This window comes from Moschus berezovskii, chromosome 26 (genome assembly GCF_049115385.1).
Source record: "Moschus berezovskii isolate FMDL1 chromosome 26, NW_MosBer_1.0, whole genome shotgun sequence".
NCBI classification, from domain to species: domain Eukaryota; kingdom Metazoa; phylum Chordata; class Mammalia; order Artiodactyla; family Moschidae; genus Moschus; species Moschus berezovskii.
In genome coordinates, this window is record NC_142485.1 from 18,440,822 (window position 1) to 18,461,314 (window position 20,493).

Below are 20,493 nucleotides of genomic sequence, written 5' to 3' on the forward strand. Positions count from 1 at the left end.
TGTATTCTTCTTACTGCATTGCATCCTCAGGCACACAAGGAGAGCTGTCCCACTATATTCGCCTTTGACCACGGGAATAAGGTGGTGTATGGACTACTGTAAAGCCACCAGTTTCCCCTTTGTGATCAGTAAGCAGTCTTTGCGGACATATCCTGACTGTGTAAATAACTTTTCCTCCTCAAACTTTCACCCAGTGGTTTAATGTTTAATGACACAGCGATCACTATGATAGTTGTAAAATGATTTTTTTAAAAAGCTCAACAGTTTCATCTACATTACTACATGGCAGTCTAATGAGAGGAGGAACTTTCCCATTTTTTCCCTCTATTCCTTTTTAACCAGGAAAAGAACACAAAAATAATCCAAACAAAAACTTAAAGAATTGGATACTAGTCTAACTGGAGTGCGATTGGTTCTCCTTCCCCTTTCACATGCAGGACCTAAGCTTCTCGGAGACCCGACCTTTACTCCTCTGCCTACAACCCTCTCGGGCTCGTGAGTGACGGGCGCTGTCCACACAAAGTGGTGTGGAGTCGAGAGCCTCCAGATATTCTAAAATGACACCCCAGTCTCTACAACCTGGGAGGAAATGCTTTTGTGTATCCATACCTCTACGCTATCTTTATGCTTCAACTTTTGAACACAAAAACATTTGTTCCAAAGCCTCCCAAACCATGCTTATCATCTGGTGGTGGTGACGGGGGCTGGGTGGAGGGTTTCAAATATAGATTGCTCAGGTCCTGCCCCAAAACTTGCGATTTAGTAGATCTGGGTTAGGGTCCAGGGATCAGGTGGTCTGCGGATTAAACCTTGAGAAACATCACCCTCAAAATGATTGTGGGCAAGTCTCCTTTCCTGGAGAAGTCGGGCGCCACTGGCAACTCCCAAGGGGCTCGCTCAGAAGAGGCTGGGGGAACAAAAGGGGCATTCATCCCTCCTCCACCCATCCGACTTCAGAAACCTACATCCGGCTGATGCCACTCGGGTGCGGGGACCCAAGTACTGGGGAGAACACGTAGGCGGCGAGATCGGGAAAGATATCCGCCTTCGGAGCAGGGCGAGCTGGCTCGCGGGCACGAGGGGACGCAGAGGGGTCGACACCGCCCCTTGGCGCCGGTCCGCCCCAGTGCAGCCCGGCCCGAGGGCTCCACCCCCACCCCGCCCCGCTCCCAGCGGAGCACCGCGCGGCGGCTGAGTGCTTAGTCACGGTGAGGCTGCGCCGGCCCCGGGGCCCGCACGCCCCCCTCCTTCCCCGGGCCCGCCCCCGGCCGCACCCCCAAGGCGCGCACTTCCGCGCGCATGGCCCTTCTGGCCCGGACTCTAATCGCGAGCGCGGGACACGGCTGGCTGCGGGCGGCGCGCGCCTTCCCCAGCTCCGCGCCACCTCCGGCCGGGCCAGCCCGCGCCTTCTCCCGCGCCATGGCGTGCAAGCAGGAGCCGCAGCCGCAGTGCCCGCCGCTCAGCGCCGGCGCCGAGATCTCGTACGACTACCTGGTGATCGGCGGTGGCTCGGGCGGGCTGGCCAGCGCGCGCCGGGCGGCGGAGCTGGGCGCCCGGGCGGCCGTGGTGGAGAGACACAAGCTGGGTGGCACATGCGTGAGTATCCCTGGTTCCTGGCGCTTCTCCTCGTGGGCCGAGCAGCGTCCCGAAGCCCCGCTTTGCGTCCGCTGCTCTCTGCAGAACAGCCTCTGTTCTTCCCTAGTGCGATCCACCCCCACCCCCGCCCCCAGGGCAGCGCTTTCCGCTTCGCCTCGCCGGTCGGGGTCAGGATCCCAGCGGGTGTAGAGGAAGGAAGTATAAAAGGACTGATCCGCGACCCCCGAAGCTAAACCTGCATCCTTTCTGGAGCAGGTGTCATCCTAACGGTGGCCCGAGGTGATTAAATTTAACAGAACTTTCCTACATCCTCACTCCTTTGGGTGGAAGGGTATTGTATTCCATGCTGGATCTCAACACCAGACCCTTGAAACATAAAACTGCGTGGAGAATAATTGCGGGTCGCCGGCTTCTCTCTGGGGCGGGGGGAGGAAAGATGGAGCGTGTGCAGTTCACTGGGGATCCTGGGGTTCTCCCTTCGGTTTCAAGTGCAGAATGATTTACATCAGCGGTTCTCTCTCTTGGCTACACGTTGAAGTCACCCGAGGAGTTGGAAAAAAATTCTGCTTAACCCGGGTGCAACCTCGGCTTTGGTAATTCTGAATTGCAGCCAATGTTGAGAGTCACCGACTGCTGTTTACGTGGATGTAGGATTTACTATTAAATGATTTTTACAGATCTTTCGTTTGGGGGCGGGGGAGACGGGATTTTAAAACTACCTCTCCGCCAAAAGAGGGTTGTAAATCCAGCGATTCAGAAACTATTCACTTAAAAAACAAGTTTAGTTTCCAAGTTACTGATGAGGGCTTTTCTGTTGCAGGACTTGGGTGAAGTACTTGCTGTTGGTATTAAAATATTGTATCCCAGGGACTTTGCTGGCGGTCCAGTGGTAACACTTGGCGATTCCGTTGCAGGCGTCGTGAGCTCGATCCCTGGGTCGGGGAATTAAGATCCCGCGTGCACCGCATGCAGCCCCCAAAAAGAGAAGTTGTATCTAAGAGTCCCTTGGCTTGGGAGTGGGTTCTTGAAGTTCCTTTGAAGAGAGATGCTTAAATGACACTACATTGCTGCTGCTGCTGCTGCTAAGTCACTTCAGTCGTGTCCGACTCTGTGTGACCCCATACATGGCAGCCAACCAGGCTTCCCCGTCCCTGGGATTCTCCAGGCAAGAACACTGGAGTGGGTTGCCATTTCCTTCTCCAATGTGTGAAAGTGAAAAGCGAAAGTGAAGTCGCTCAGTCATGTCCGACTAGTAGCGACCCCATGGACTGCAGCCCACCAGGCTCCCCTGTCCATGCGATTTTCTAGGCAAGAGTACTGGAGTGGCTTGCCATTGCCTTCTCCAGACACTACATTGGGAACTCTTTAAAGGCAGAAACGGGTTTGTATGTTTCAGCCTCTTAGCACTTTAACAAAGTCCCTGCTCAGTAACCGTATGTGAATGAAACTCAAAATTAACAGCTGTGAAAGGTTAAAGGAGACACCAGTGTCCAGTGCTCATTTTTGAAGTTCAAAACTGAAGTGGGAACGACGAAAGGAAAAATGCTGGTTTAATGATCAACTTGCACCTTGACACCTTAGTTCAGGAAGACCCTCGGAGAAGTCTGACTGCAGAAGGCAGATGGAGGGGTGCCAGTAAGAGGCCCCCCGGACAGCCGGTGACATCACTTGATAGATGCCCATCTTAGTCCCTCTCTGCTTTTCCGTTTTCCTTCTTACTCGTGAATGTCCTAATCAGCCTGTGGCATCCTTTATCATTGCCTTGATTAGTTGGTATTAATCAAGGAGGGGATGCCCCCATTTTTAGATTCCTGTTAGAAATGTAACTAGATGAATTAAGAGATCAGCTACTTCCAATTTGAAAAAAAAAAAGATCAACTACTTCGGAGAGCTAGCAAAGGACAGCTTTGGAGTTAGCCACTCACAGCTTCCTTATAAAGAACCTGGCTTTGCTTATCTCGGACTTCCCTGGTGACTCGGACTTCCCTGGTGGCTCAGATGGTAAAGCGTCTGCCTATAATGCAGGAGACTCGGGTTCAATCCTTGGGTTGGGAAGATCCCCTGGAGAAGGAAATAGCAACTCACTCCAGTATTCTTGCCTGTAAAATCCCATGGACGGAGGAACCTAGGTTATAGTCCATGGGGTCGCAAAGAGGCGGACTCCACTGAGTGACTTCACTTTCACTTTACTTATCTCATTATGCTACCACAACTTAGTTTTCAGTAAACACTGATCTCTTGGGGGGAATCTCCTATTTCATATTTTTATGATGTGCCATTAGGGCTTGTATCAAACTGGATTTGGTTTTGGAATGCCAGGAAGTGTGTAGTATGCCTTGACTATCAGAAAACATAATAACTAATTGATAAAATGTGAGTTTAGATTTGTCCCAGGATTCTCGTTATCTGGGTTATCAGCAGGCACCATAACAAACTCCTTACCTGCAGTGATTTCCAAACAGGTGTAGGGAAAATTGAAGCACATTTCATTTCCTGTCTTCACTTCTCTTAAGTACGAAGTATTTGGACTGGAGGTGGTTGAGAGAAAAGGGTAGATACCAAGATTTGTAGACAAAGGTGTCTTCCCTCTAGAAATTTACAGTATGATGGGGAGCAAAATGTATTGTAGACAGTCAACCCCAGAGTGCGGTGGTACCACAGTAAGGTTCCCTTAGGGTAGTTGAGAAATGATCACTTCTGCGTGGGTACTTTGGATAGTTTGGGGATAGAGATAATAATATCTTTGTGAACTTGAACTGGATGTATATCATTTTTGACAGGGTAGGTCGGGGGCACAGAGGCAGGGTGTGTTGTATAATCAAATTTGACTGGAGCAGAGGTGTCTCTGAGAGAGAGAAGCTGATGGGCTGCTGCTGCTAAGTCACTTCAGTCGTGTCCGACTCTGTGTGACCCCATAGACGGAAGCCCACCAGGATCCCCCGTCCCTGGGATTCTCCAGGCAAGAACACCGGAGCGGGCTGCCGTTTCCTTCTCCAATGTGTGAAAGTGAAAAGTGAAAGTGAAGTCGCTCAGTCATGTCTGACCCTTAGCGACCCCACGGACTGCAGCCTACCAGGCTCCTCCATCCATGGGATTTTCCAGGCAAGAGTACTGGAGTGGCTGGCCATTGCCTTCTCCGAGCTGATGGGCAGGTGGTAGTAAAAATATAGTGTTTCTGGAAGCACAGTTAACTATGGAAGGATTTTGAGCAGGAAAAGGACACTATAAAAGTGGTTTTATGGTCAAGGTATTAATATTGTTGAGAGATGTCCCTTAGGAAATTGACATAGCCGTTTCTTTACTTTTGACTCTCCAACCAGTTTTTTTCTTAAATATATAAATCTAGGGACTTCCCTGGTGGCACAGTGGCTGAGAATCCTTCTGCCAATGCAGGGGACACGGGTTCGATTCCTGGTCCAGAAATCCCACATGCCCTGGAACAAGCAACTTAGCCCGTGCACCACAGCTGCTGAGCTGCGTGCTGAAACTACTGGAGCCCTGGCACCTAGATCCTGTGCTCTGTAACAGGAGAAGCCACCACAGTGAGAAGTCATGCGCAGCAACAGAGACCCAGAACAGCCAAAAATAATAAAGAAAAAATTCTTAAGAGCATAAACTTTAAAAAATATATAGATCTCAAGCTTGGTGGATTTTGAAACTTTTTGCTTTGGGTGAATTCACACAGAAGTTTCAAGTTACAACCTTCTAGTGGTGGTGGTGATTTCCAGGGAGTGCGATTACGTTTTGTTTTTGATTATTTGCTTGTTTATTAGTATACCAGGTATAAAGGTACATTTGTAGATGCTGTGGTCATAGCAACAGACAAAGCAGATAAAAATCCCCATCCTCATGGAGCTTACATTATGATCATTATATGTAATTTCTAAATTTTCCATGTGGTTTTTAACAAATAAAAAAATACACATTTTTGTTTTTAGCCTTCCTTCATGAAAGCTTAGACTCAAGGATTGATGAAGTTGGAAATGATTTTGGAGCTCTACTAATTCAGTTTTACTATAGTTTTTTTTTTTTTTAAATAGGAAGCACTAACATAAGCTTGCTGACTCAATTTTTTTAATGACCATTTGAAAAAATTGTATTACTATCATTTTTATTAAGAATTTTTTAATTAAAAGTAGGAAGCTTATAATTTCAAGTAAAGGACAGTTCTTTATTTATTTATGGCCATTTTTGGCCATGCTATATGGCTTATGAGATCTTAGTTTCCCGCCCAGGGATCAGTCCCATGCCCCCTGCAGTGGAAATGCAGAGCCCTAACCGTTAGACTGCCAGGAAAGCCCTGACAGTCCTTTAAATTAAATACTTTTAGCTTTATGAAAATGGGGCATGGGCCTTGTTGCTTTCATTTCATTAAGGATCAGACTCACATAGAACCTTACAGGAATTTAGAAGCATTATTCTAGCCTAGGACTCTCATTTTCACCAAGGAGCAAATTGAGTGTCAGCTGAAATGTGGTTGAAAACAAACTAAGCATAAAATAATCTATATAATTAGCAGCCCAGCCATCAGAAGCTGTGGCTTTGGTGTCATTGTGTGGAGTAATTTATGACTTGATGAACATTTTTAATCATTCTTCTCAGCTACATAGAAGGAAACTTCTTCTGCCTCTTAGGAACCAGTCATCATTTTGTGGCTAAAACTCCACTCTCCCAATGTGGGGATCCTGGTTCGATCCCAGGTCAGGGAACTAGATCCCACCTTCCAAAACTAAAGAGCCCACATGCCACAACGAAGATCCTGCAACTAAGACCTGGTGCAGCCAAATTAAAAAACAAAGCAAGACAAAAAACACTTGCCTTGGAATCTACCAGGTGGGTGTCCACTTCAGAGCTCCTGATTTAGCAGGTCTGGAGGGAAGCCCCAGCAGGTGTATTTTTATGAAGATCCCGATTCTGATTCTGGTGTACTTGAGCCAGACACAATACTGCAGGCTTCGTGGGAAGCAGGAACTGTGTGAAGACTGAATTCAACCCCATGGAAGCGCAAGAATGAACCTGGTGAACCCTGCACAGTTGTCAGGGTCAGATGATAATGAGTTTGGTCCAAGAGTCATTTCCTGCTTTCATAATTTCATACTTCCAGAGTAAATGCCTTCCATGGGTGTATATGTGGTTTGACTGCTTGCCACATGTAGTTTTCCTTTTCCTAGATGCTTTTTGTCCCTTCTGTGATACAATGGGTCGGCCCCTTCCGCGGAGACAGGTATTTTCAGGATGAGTGACCTATGTTGGTATACTGAGAGTTCACTTTGCTTTGATGGAGTTTATCGCCTTAAACTGTTAAGAAGCTCAGGTTTGAGAAGACTGTGTCCAGTACTGCGTTCTGTAGGGAAGGAAAAACGCTTCCTCCACCCTTTTATGTTCAGTAGCTGGGGCCTGCAAATTTAACTTGACAGTGGGCAATTAATGGGAGAAAAGGTTTATTTCACATGCGCACATGAGTGTCACAGAAAATAACTGGGAAAAAAGGAACTCGTAGACCTGGAAGCTTAATACAAATTAACAAAGGGTGACAAATTGTGGAAGAGTAACCAAAGGAAAGGGGATTTGGACATCTAGAGGCAATTTTGCAGCAGCATTTGCTCACTTCATGTCTCTGTGTCATTTTAACTCCTGTTAACACCTTTGCTTTTCAGTAGAAAGGTGGGGAGATCAGAGTTCCTCCTGTCTGCTGTTTCTAAATTGTCTTCACCTCAAAATAATGCTAGAGGAGTGGCATGGGCAATAGGGTGGGCCACTATTTTGGAGTAGCACATTCTGTTGCCCTCAAGTTCAGTGTGGAAATAAGTGAAGGCTGGTATTGCTACTAAACGTCTAGTGGATGAACTAGGTAAAAAGGCTTGTGTAGCTCGAATAACATGATTCCACTCTTAAATTAGCCTTTATTTTTCTGGATCAGGTTAGACATTAAAAATGGGAAGCTGAAAGAAATCATCTGTTTTTCCCTAGCATTCAGTTAGAAGTAAGTAATCTTGTATTGCCTACTGCAAGTCATTCATTTCTGAGGGCTGGAGAATACATGAGATAATTTTTGAGTTCATTCTGTGGAGTCTCCAAAAAGGTAAGTAGGGACATAACTCATTTCGTGGCACTTTGTGGATTCTGTGTGTGTTTCTCCTTCTTACAGACTGTGGGCTTGTGGCTGCCCTGCGTTGCCCACATCTCTTAGTACCACTTTTGCAGCATTTGCTCACTTCATGTCTCTGTGTCATTTTACCTCCTGTGGTATTTCTTTTTCTTCATTATTGTATCTGTTATGGTGGTCCGCCGTCAGTGATCTTTGATGTTAACTACATGATTTGGTGAAGACTCAGATGACGGTTAGCGTTTTTTAGCAGTAAAGTGTCTCTTAGTTTTGTGCCTTTTTTCTCAATGCTGTTACACACTTAATTGACTACAGTGTCATATAAACATAACTGTTGTATGAACTAGGACCCCAAAAAAACTCTTGTGACTCTTGGGGTACGCACTTCATTTCGGTGGTCTGGAGCCAAACCCGAAACGTCTCCAAGGCCTGCCTGTATCATGCTTGTCTCATGATCAAGTGCAGACCAAGGGAAAATGCAGAGGTTGCCCAAAGCCAAGGTGAGCTAGAGCCTTCTGGGAGCTTGGTCGCTATGGCTCAGGGCCCTTCAGTTCTCTGCCCACGCAGATGTGGGAAGAGTAAGCTTGAGGAAAAAGTTCTTTCTGACTTACTATTTATTCCCTTGCCCCAGGGCCTGCAGCAACACATATTCCAGTATTCCTGCTGAGTGTACTGATGCAGCAATAAAGACCAACCCATTTTTGTGTATCAGTGTGGGGTTCTTAACCAATGAGAGTTAGGGAGTAAGGGTTGATCCCTGGACCAAAAGTTTTTTTTATATATGTTATATTGCTTTCAGATAATTTGATATTTGTATATATGGTGAAATGGTCACCACCATAAATGTAGTTAACATCTGTCACAATACATAGTTACAGGTTTTTCCTGTGAATTTTTTTTCCACTATTTAAAATTTATTTTAATTAAATTATTTGACTGAGTTAGGTCCTAGTTGTGGTATGCAAACACTTAGTTGTAGCTTGTGGGATCTTAGTTTCCCAACCAGGGATAAAACCTGGGCCCCCTGAATTGGGAGTGTGGAGCCTTAGCCACTGGACTGCCAGGGATGTCCCCTCGTAAACTTTTCAGATCTGCCCTCTTAGCAGCTTTCAAATAGTGTTATTAACTATAGTCACCATGCTGTATGTAGTTACATCCCCGTGACTTACTTATTTTATAATGGAAAGTTTGTACCGAGCAAAAGTCTTCTTGATCATTAATGTCACAGTGAGCTGTGCTGTACACACCAGTTGGAGAGGCCAGTAGGAGGAGTAGAGGCTTTAAAAGAGGCCTGAGAAACAGCCATCTGGTAAATTGTTGTCTGTATTCATCTAGGCTGTTTACAGGGCTTCCCTGGTGGCTCAGAGGGTAAAGAATCTGCCCCTGGTCGGGAAGATTCCCTGGAGAAGGAAATGGCAACCCACTCCAGTATTCTTGCCTGGAGAATCCCATGGACAGAGAAGCCTGGTGGTCTGCAGTTCATGAGGTCGCAGAGAGTTGGACCTGACTAAGCAACTAACACTTCTTCACTTCAGGCTGCAAACAATTACGTAGTATAACATGTAAATCATACACTAACTTGAAGGCAGTAGCGTGTACTTTGACATTCTAGTGTCTGTAGCCCCAGTAGGCTGAACATGCATATTTTTTAATGGTAAGAATACTTAACATGAAATCTACCCTCTTAACAAAATTTTAAGTGTACAGTACTGCATCACCGACTCGATGGACATAAATTTCAGCAACTCCGGGAGTTGGTGATGGACAGGGAGGAGGCCTGGCGTGCTGCAGTCCATGGAGATGCAAAGAGTCAGACACGACTGAGCAACTGAACAACAACAGTATTGCTGACTGTAGGTACAATGTTGTGCGACAGATCTTTAAAACATCCTGCTTATCGAGATTTGGAGCCTGTTAATTGGTAAATCCACATGGCCCTCTCCCACCCCCAGCCCTGGCAGCCACCATTCCACTGTTTGACTCTATGAATTTGACTGTCTTAGATCCCTCGATTAAGTGGAATCATGCAATAGCTATCTTTCTGTGACTGTCTTATTTCACTATGATGTTCCAAGGTTGGCTTCCCTGGTGGCTCAGATTGTAGAGAATCTGCCTGCAGTGTAGGAGACCCAGGTTCGATCCCTGGGTCAGGAAGAGCCCCCTGAGGTGGAAATGGCAACCCACTTCAGTATTCTTGCCTGGAGAATCCCATGGACAGAGGAGCCTGGCAGGCTGTACAGTCCACGGGGTTGCAAAGAGTCGGACATGACTGAGCAACTAACACTTTCCCAAGGTTGAACATGCATTTTTAAATGAACATTTACTGAAAGGAGAGCTCAGTTTAGGGAACCTTGCCATTAATTCCTTCAGTATTGACAAAGATCCCTCAAAACCAGAAAATAATCCTGATTGTTTCATGAGTTGAGAATTTCATAAAATGAGGCACACCTATGTTCATAAGTGCCAAAGAAAGGAGTGATCAGAAAGGGTGGGGTTTGTTGAAGCAGGCAAATCCTATTATTGAAGTCTTTTGATTTACCTTGTTGATTGTTTAATCTTTTGCAACAGTCTTAGTAATGCTGCTTTGCCATCCACCTCAGAACCCACTAAATTTGCAAGGCCAGTAAAAGAAAGGCTGCCTCTTAATCCTTCAGAGTTCCTGCTTGCTTGTAAAAGGTATCTTGCACAAGTAGCAACAGAATTTTTCTGGTCGAGTGGAATTAAAGAAATGTATGGAAATATGAGTGGCCTTATGTGTTTCTAAGCAGATTTCACACAGTCACAATTAATAACCGTTTATTCACTGACTGTTTCAACATGAGATATTAAGTAGGATATGGGTGAGCTAGAGCTATTGGGCCAGATATCACTCAGAGGGTGTCAGGTGGTAGAGAAAAGTGACACCCTAGAGGAGCTTGTCTCACATAGCTGAATCTGGTTTCCCTTGATTGCCCCAGAGTAGCAGTTCATTTGTGTTTGATCCCTGGGACTGGGAGATTGCATGTTAATCTAAGGATCTGCTAAAATAAGAATTGAGCTCAAACAATTTTAGTTCTAACATTTGAATACCTCTTATATAAGTTCATTTTCTTGCTTTAGATTCTGTTTTACATAGAATACCTTCACTCGTCTTTCAAGCTAGATGCCTTCCCAGACTAACTTTCATCTGAAATTTGAAGGTAAAAGACATGGATATTAAATGTTTAATATGTGCCAGGGTGTGATAATTGGATTTATAATAAGAAATACGTATTTGATCTTTGTTCCCATTTCTGGCACAGAGCTCCTAAAACCTTTGGAAATTACTATATGATGAGTGATAAAGGTGCCTTGACGTTCAGCCTCACCTGGGTTTATGTTAATGAGGTGTCTGATGGAAAGAACATAAGCATAGGTGCTGGTTGGCAAAGGAACCAGCCTAACCCCCTGACCTTGGGAAGGCAAGGACAAGGGTTTGGAGGTTGAATAACACCAGTGGCCAATGATTTAGTCAACCCTGACTATGTAACGGAAGCCTTCAGGGAAACCCAAAAGGACAGGGTTCAGAGAGCTTCTGGGCTGGCGAACACTTGGAGATTCGAGGAGAGTGGCGCGTGTGCCCAGAGAGGGCATGAGGGCTCCACACCCCTTCCTACATAGCTTACCCTGTGCATCTCTTCCATTGGTCTGCTCCCGAGTTACATTATAGCTTTTTATAATAAACTGGTAATCTCGGGAGTAAAATGTTTCAGCACACGTTTGTCTAAGTCCTGTGAGCCACTCTAGCAAATTAATCAAACCCAAGAAAGGGCAGTGGGAGGTGGGTTCATTGGAACCTTGGATCTATAGCAGGTCGGTCAGAAGCACAGCTGACAATCTGGACTTGTGTTTGGTGACTGACATGGGGGATAGGACAGTCTTGTAGGACTGAGCCCTTCACCTCTGAGATCTGATCTTGTCTTCAATGGATGCTGTCAGAATGGAGCTAAATTGTGGAGAAATAAAACACACATCAGGAGTGGTCAGAATTGTGAAGGGACGTGGGTAAGTGGTGTCCAGGGGCTTACTAGCTGTGGGTATAAAGCTGGTGACACTCGCCAAAGACAGATCTTTATCTCTTCTGGTGATCAGCACTGAGCCCCAGAACAGTGTCTTGTACAATATGACTGAAAGATTGTGCTGAGAGAAGCTGTTGATGAACCAATAGTGTTTTGCTTAGTGAATGACGATTTGTCATTTAATTGCTGGGAGAAATATCAATAACCTCAGATATGCAGATGACACTACCCTTATGGCAGAAAGTGAAGAGGAACTCAAAAGCCTCTTGATGAAAGTGAAAGAGAGTGAAAAGGTTGGCTTGAAGCTCAACATTCAGAAAACAAAGATCATGGCATCTGGTCCCATCACTTCATGGGAAATAGGTGGAAAAACGGTGGAAACAGTGTCAGACTTTATTTTTTTGGGCTCCAAAATCACTGCAGATGCTGATTGCAGCCATGAAATTAAAAGACGCTTGCTCCTTGGAAGAAAAATTATGACCAACCTTGATAGTATATTAAAAAGCAGAGACATTACTTTGCCAACAAAGGTCCGTCTAGTCAAGGCAATGGTTTTTCCCGTGGTCATGTATGGATGTGAGAGTTGGACTGTGAAGAAAGCTGATCGCTGAAGAATCGATGCTTTTGAACTGTGGTGTTGGAGAAGACTCTTGAGAGTCCCTTATACTGCAAGGAGATCCAACCAGTCCATTCTAAAGGAGACCAATCCTGGGTGTTCATTGGAGGGACTGATGCTAAAGCTGAAACTGCAATACTTTGGCCACCTCATGCGACGAGTTGACTCACTGGAAAAGACTCTGATGCTGGGAAAGGTTGGGGGCAGGAGGAGAAGGGGACGACAGAGAATGAGATGGCTGGATGGCATCACCGACTCTGTGGACATGAGTTTGAGTGAACTCCGGGAGTTGGTGATGGACAGGGAGGCCTGGCGTGCTGTGATTCTTGGGGTCGCGGAGAGACGGACACGACTGAGCGACTGAACTGACTGACTGACTGAAGTGCAGCTGCCTCAGTCCTGAACTAGATTTTAGGCCGTGAAGAAGGAAAGTGGATGGAAGAAACCATAGGCAGCTCATGATGGGAAACAGTAAGGGGGAAACCAAAGGAAGGAAGTTTACTGTTACTTAAGCACATTCTTGACCCGTGAGATTGCAAATTAGCCGAGTTAATGTGACATTTTTACTTGTCTGGGCAGAATTGTAGGTTAGAAGGCCAGACCTTGGTTAAATGGTGAAAGCTCATGAATTTTGCTACAGGTATCATTGAACTCTCAGGCTTCCTAGGTGGCTCAGTGGTAAGGAATCTGCCGGCCAATGCAAGAGACACGGGTTCCATCCCTGGGTCGGGAAGATGCCCTGGAGGAGGAAATGGCAACCCACTTCAGTATTCTTGCCTGGAGAATCCCATGGGCAGAGGAGCGTGGCAGGCTATAGTCTGTAGGGTCACGTAGTCAGGCACAGCTAAGTGACTAAGACACATTTTTCCATATGGCTTTTCTACACCAGAAGAGCTGGCAGACCGCAGAAATAATTCAGAGAGGTCAATGGCATCATCAGAACTATCATGAATTAGAAAATAGGTGTTTTACGTACATCATCTCTGATCATCTCAAAACCTCTACAATATAAGTATTATCAGTCCCGTTCTATGGGGTAGGAAACCGAGCTCAGAAGGGTTTAGAAACTTACCCCCAACAGCCAGCAAGTAGAGGATTCAAGCTCCTGTCTGTCTGACTCTATGTCTGTGCTCGGCCTCAGCTAGAGAGGGAAGGAGCGTTGACCAGGGCTGCCTAGAGCTCTCCACTCCGGCTTCCTCAGCTTTGTAGGTAACGAATCATTTTCTCTCCTTCCATGCCAAAGAGGCATCTGATAGTTGGGTTGCGTTGAAGCGTTAGAGGTTTTGGAAACCAGTGGAAATCCCTGGAGGCCTGTCCCTGGGAGCTGCCAAAATAGGAGGAGGCGTACTTCCAGGTCATGGGTTTCCATTCAGCCCTAGCCCCAGGTCCCAAAGTGTGCTAGACAGATTCTCTGGCTCCTAAAGCTCATAATTTTCTACCAGCTTCCTCCTCTGACTTCAGACCCAAGAGTGTGATTTTAGGGCATGTGGGTGATTCTGCTGCTGCCTCTGGAGTTGGCTTCTTGGACAGGCCAAGCACCTCCTTCTGGTCAGGACTGTGGTTCCATGAGAGCAGAGTCTGCACCCATCTAGTGCTCCGTTTTGCATCATTTCTGGCATTAGTGAGTGAGCACTTAATCAGTACTTCTGAATGAATGGATGGTTAAACTTCTAAAAAATAAACTACTCGAAAGTCATACACTTGGCCCCAGACCCGTATTGTTTAGGCATCCAGAGAGCCCGCCTAGTTCTCTATGGTTGTGGTCAGCAGAGCTTATGAGCACCTGATATAAATTATTCCAATGTAACAAATGTTTCCATGTAAAAGAAGAATAATTGTATAGTAGAAAATACTGAAAATAGATAATAGCGATCAAAGAATCAACCATCTAAATTCCACTACCCAGATAAAATCACTTTGTTTTATTTCTTTGTCTAAATGAATTACACAAGTAAGAAATGACATTATAGAAAGTATATGGAGTAAAATATGAACATTTTCTCCCTCCCCAGAGATGACTACTGTTACTCACATGGAGTATGTACTCAAACTGTTTGATTGTATGTGCACATTTTCAAATATATATATAAATGTACATTGGAATATAAAGAATAAATTCTTCTGCAGCTTTCTCTTTGTCACTTAATATTCTAAGAAGCCCTTCTGTAACAGTAAATAGAAATCACTGTGCCTTTTAAAGGACTGCAAAGTATTCCATAGGCTCAGTGTACAGTAATTTCCCTATAATAATGCTTCCTTAGTGATGGATAGTTACCTTGTTTCCTGTTAATCCCTGTGACAGTGAATGCACATCCTTATCTATGTATCTTTGGATGCTGGAACGTAATATGACACTGTTTAAGTGTAATAGAGTCCTAAATTTAGAATTGCCAAGTTCTAATGGTGCATGCCAAACACTATGTACAGTTTTAATGGCTTACTCTTTAAAAAAATGCATGTTTGTAATTGAATAAGTTTGATGTGTAACGTCATGTAAGTTTAAGGTGTATAGCCTGTCACTTTGATGTATTTATCAATTGTAATATGGTTGCCTAATGTAGGGATGTTTATCATGTTACATGACTCACTGAAAAAGACTGATGTTGGGAGGGATTGGGGGCAGGAGGATTCATGGGGTCGCAAAGAGTTGGATACGACAGAGCGACTGAAGTGAACTGAACTGATTGCGCCTAAGTACTAATTAGTCTTACTCTTGGCCACAGGTTTTTTCAAGATATAAATTTTAGGGTGTGATCAAAAGGAAATAAATGTACACAAAAATGTGTGTGTAAACACATACATCACAATTTACAAAGACTGTTGGGAGAAATTGCTCTCTAAGGAGTTTGAATAGTTATATTTTTTATGATGAATCAGTTCAGTTCAGTCGATCAGTCGTGTCCGACTCTTTGCGACCCCATGAATCACAGCACGCCAGGCCTCCCTGTCCATCACCAACTCCCGGAGTTCACTCAAACTCATGTCCATCGAGTCGGTGATGCCATCCAGCCATCTCATTCTCTGTCGTCCCCATCTCCTCCCGCCCCCAATCCCTCCCAGCATCAGAGTCTTTTCCAGTGAGTCAACTTGTCGCATGAGGTGGCCAAAGTATTGGAGTTTCAGCTTTAGCATCAGTCCTTCCAATGAACACCCAGGATTGATCTCCTTTAGAATGGACTGGTTGGATCTCCTTGCAGTCCAAGGGACTCTCAAGAGCCTGCTCCAGCACCACAGTTCAAAAGCATCAATTCTTCGGCGATCAGCTTTCTTCACAGTCCAACTCTCACATTCATACATGACCATGGGAAAAACCATGGCCTTGACTAGACGGACCTTGGTTGGCAAAGTAATGTCTCTGCTTTTTAATATGCTATCTAGGTTGGTCATAACTTTCCTTCCAAGGAGTAAGCATCTTTTAATTTCATGGCTGCAATCAGCATCTGCAGTGATTTTGGAGCCCCCAAAAATAAAGTCTGACACTGTTTCCACTGTTTCCCCATCTATTTCCCATGAAGTGATGGGACCAGATGCCATGATCTTCGTTTTCTGAATGTTGAGCTGCAAGCCAACCTTTTCACTCTCCTCTTTCACTTCCATCAAGAGGCCTTTGAGTTCCTCTTCACTTTCTGCCATAAGGGTGGTGTCATCTACATATCTGAGGTTATTGATATTTCTCCTGGCAATCTTGATTCCAGCTTGTGTTTCTTCCAGCCCAGCATTCCTCATGATGTACTCTGCATATAAGTTAAATAAGCAGGGTGACAATATACGGCCTTGACGTACTCCTTTTCCTATTTGGAACCAGTCTGTTGTTCCATGTACAGTTCTGACTGTTGCTTCCTGACCTGCATACAGGTTTCTCAAGAGGCAGGTCAGGTGGTCTGGGATTCCCATCTCTTTCAGAATGTTCCACAGTTTATTGTGATCCACACAGTCAAAGGCTTTGGCATAGTCAATGAAGCAGAAATAGATGTTTTTCTGGAACTCTCTTGCTTTCTCCATGATCCAACGGATATTGGCAATTTGATCTCTGGTGCCTCTGCCTTTTCTAAAACCTGCTTGAACATCTGGGAGTTCACGATTCACATATTGCTGAAGCCTGGCTTGGAGAATTTTGAGCATGGCTTTACTAGCGTGTGAGATGAGTGCAATTGTGCGGTAGTTTGAGCATTCTTTGGCATTGCCTTTCTTTGGGATTGGAATGAGGACTGACCTTTTCCAGTCCTGTGGCCACTGCTGAGTTTTCCAAATTTGCTGGCATATTGAGTGCAGCACTTTCACAGCATCATCTTTCAGGATTTGAAATAGCTCAGTTGGAATTCCATCACCTCCACTAGCTTTGTTTGTAGTGATGCTCTCTAAGGCCCACTTGACTGCACATTCCAAGATGTCTGGTTCCAGGTGAGTGATCACGCCATCGTGATACCATACAGAAATGGTATGGACCTAACAGAAGCAGAAGATATTAAGAAGAGGGGGCAAGAATACACAGAAGAATTGTACAAAAAAGATCTTCACGATGACGATAATCACGATGGCGTGATCACTCACCTGGAACCAGACATCTTTATGATGAATAGAATACTTTTAAACAACTGGCTGGTTTTTACTAAAATCTTACAGCTATTTGTGTTTTCCTTTGTATTAGCTGCTAGAAGGCTAAGAGTCAAGTTTGTGGTCTGTTTCTAACATATAGACATATAGGTCTGTATATATACATGTATGTAAGCATATGTATAGTGTATTATCTCCACGTATATAAGCATAGAGAAAGATAGATAATGGATGAACTTTACTGCTTGATTCATCATCATACTTTGATCTTGAAAAGAATGTTATTTCTGCTGTAGATTTTCTCAGAGGAGACATTCTGGGTGTTTTACCCAGCATAAGCCATAATAAATGTCTCAGAAATCCGTTAGGACAGCTGCTCAAATGGTTCGGTTGCCTTTATTCAGCTGGTGGGTCCTCTCACCACCAGCTTTCTCTTCTGCTTTGTCCCTCTTGGCTTGTGTAAGCTCTGACCTTGGCCACCTCCTGATCTATATCAGCCCTGAAGTGCCTCCCTCCTTGCTGCCCTGCCTCAGAAATGGGATTGTTCCCCCCTCCAACCCACTGCTTTTCTTGAGAAAATGCTGATAAGTAAATTCTCTGCCTTCTCACACAAGGAAAGTACTGTTCATATCTTTTTCAACTCTATAATAGAAAAAAGGGAGTAAATCTCCTGGGTGGATGCTTGGGTTTCATCTTTTGCAGGTTTCTTTGATGGTTTTGAATTGAATATTCCTAAAATATGTTTCTCTTATTTTTTTTCTAGGTGAATGTCGGATGTGTACCCAAAAAGGTAGAACTTTTATTTCTCCTTCCTTTCATTCCCCTTGGACATATTTGGTGAATCATGATCAGAATAAGGTTATTTTCAGATGTATCAGTTAAAATCCTTATTGCAAAAAAGAGCTGAGAAATCTACTAACGGTGGCTTAAACCACAGGATAGTTTTTATTTGTGTTTTTAAATATCATTTGGGCTTCCCTGGTGGCTTGGTTGTGAAGAATCCACCTGCAATGAGGAGATTAGTGTTCGATCCCTGGAGAAGGGCTTGGCAACCCACTCCAGTGTTGGTGCCTGGAGAATCCACATGGACAGAGGAGTCTGGTGAGCTACCGTCCAGGGGGTCACAAAGAGTTGGACACAACTGAGTGACTGAGCATGCACAGATAACATTTATTAAGAAGCCTTAATAAAGATGCCTGGGGATAGAATATCTGAAAGACCCCTTCTCTCCATCTTTCCTCTCTGGTATCCTTGGTATATGATCAGCAGTATCATGCCCCGCACCCTCAAGGCCACAGGATGGCTGGTGGAGCTCCAGGCGGGATGTCCTCACCCAGCACTTTCCCTGCAGAAGGCTTTAGATTCTCCTGGCCAGAACAGGCTACCCCTGCAGAGGAGACAGGGCAAGTGAGTGGCATTTTCAGCCCGGAAAAAGGGAGGGAGGGGCTGCTGGATAGAGAACCACTGAAATTTTAGTTCCTGGATACTAACTGCATCATACATACAAAGGAAATTGATCCTGGCCGTTCACTTTGTGGTTAAGTTCTCACGGTGACAAAGTTCCTTTGGGGACACAGTAGGGAGATAACCAGGAATATAACACAGTGTCTGGTCTCCAACTTCTGATGGTAGAAGGAACAAAGGCCAATGAAGTATCTATAGTCATGACGTCAAAAAAAAGCATTATCTGTCTGCACAGGATAACCTTTTCTCAGTAGGGAGGTCCAGCCAGGAAATACAAACGATTATATCCAACTCTAAGCCCAAGTGCCGAAATGACCAAGACTTAGTAGATGAGAGTGGCAAATGGATGGGTGTGTCTCACACACGTGGCTTCAGTTAATACCTGGAACCCTCAGTGACTTTGCACGGGGTGGGGTGTTTGCCTCAATCCATGTGGTCTTTCACCTGCTCCAGTGCAGCTCTGATTTTTTTCCCGGGAGACTAGAACAGTTTTTCTCCTGGAAAGATGTATCAAGATTGTTGGGGTTTTTTTTGTTTTGTTTTATCTTGATGTTGATAGTTTTTGTTTTTCAGCAGAAGTCTATTGCCCTGTAAATTATCCATGTTAAAACCATGCGTTATGTGACTTGGGGTATCTCCTGGCCATTCTAAAATTGAATTTCTCAAGTTGCTTGAATGATGTTTCTGAGGACAGTATTTAGATGCCATGGTGGTAAGCAGTTGATGGAACTGCACCTCAGTTAAGAGAGTCTAGCAGAGTCATCCGGAGAAGGCAATGGCAAGCCACTCCAGTACTCTTGCCTAGAAAATCCCATGGATTGAGGAGCCTGGTAGGCTGCAGTCCGTGGGGTCGCTAAGGGTCTGACATGACTTAGCGACTTTTTCACTCACACATTGGAGAAGGAAATGGCAACCCACTCCAGTGTTCTTGCCTGGAGAATCCCAGGGCCAGGGGAGCCAGGTGGGCCTCCATCCAAGGGGTCACACAGAGTCGGACACGACTGAAGTGACTTAGCAGCAGCAGCAGCAGCAGCAGAGTCATCAATTTATTCTTTTTGAGGCACACAGGGAGAAAAACATAAAGAAGAAATCAAAGGCTTGTTAAAAGTGGAGTCTCAGGCATGTCTGACCAATAAAATGGCAGTTTGCCATCTAGACTTCTGGATGCCAGTTTTAATTCAGTTACCATAACAATCAGTTGGTATAAAAAGCTTTTACAGATTATAGGCTACATCCCAGTCAAATCTTGTGAGTTCCAGGTGTCTGATTACATGTATCCTTACAAAGACGTGTTTGTAGTTACCGAATATGTAATAGAAGTCCGTTCTTTAAAAGTTTCCAGTGGTCAATTTTATCTCACACGTTTAGTTTCCTTCTAAATCACTTTAAAGTTATAGATGCAGAAGCTTAAAGAAATCTGAAACTTAAAACGAATGAAAGCAGTAGTAAATAGAACTGTGAGGCATATACTATTCTGCTTTTATAGAGCTTATAATCTAGGGAATGAATTCAAGAGCAGAAGTAATTTCCCCCAACATTTCAGTAGCCTCACTAGAAAATCTGTCTGGTCATATTTCTGAACTTCTCTTTAAAAATGTTTAGTTTTATTTGTTATTTATTTATTTTTCTTATGTTTTTATTTGTAATTTAAAGATCAGTATTTTTATCTATTATTATATAGTTACCTTTCTGTAGGAAGAAATTTCTCTTTTCTCTCAAGACTCATCCACCACTTTTTTTTTTATATAGGTAATGTGGAACACTGCTGTCCACTCTGAATTCATGCATGACCACGTTGATTATGGCTTTCAAAGTTGTGAAAGTAAATTCAATTGGCGGTAAGTATAAATGCTGAGACGGTTCTGTTTATAAGTGCAAATTTTTTCTTTCATAATGAAGTGAACCATAAACTTTTGGGGGCGTATTATTATTATGGTTAACAGTGTATGACCAACATCTGGAGGTGATGGATATGTTTATGGCATTGACTGCAGTGATAATTTCATAGGTGTATGCTTGTCTCTAAACTCATCAAGTTGTATACACTAAATACATACAGCTTTTTGTAGCTCAATCATACCTCAATAGAGTGGTTTTTAGATACATATACAATATACAAG

The 20,493-nt window shown here is 44.3% G+C and overlaps 1 protein-coding gene across 1 annotated transcript in view; it reads left to right on the forward strand.

Moving 5' to 3' along the window:
- The first annotated feature begins 1,273 nt into the window (after positions 1-1,273).
- Positions 1,274-20,493, forward strand: part of GSR (glutathione-disulfide reductase) — a 49,148-nt gene continuing 29,928 nt past the window's right edge. The window contains exons 1-3 of the mRNA XM_055416558.2: positions 1,274-1,596; positions 17,673-17,699; positions 20,123-20,211. Of these exons, the coding sequence (XP_055272533.1) occupies positions 1,300-1,596; positions 17,673-17,699; positions 20,123-20,211 (413 nt within the window). The 5' untranslated portion in view covers positions 1,274-1,299. The remainder of the gene's footprint in view (positions 1,597-17,672; positions 17,700-20,122; positions 20,212-20,493) is intronic.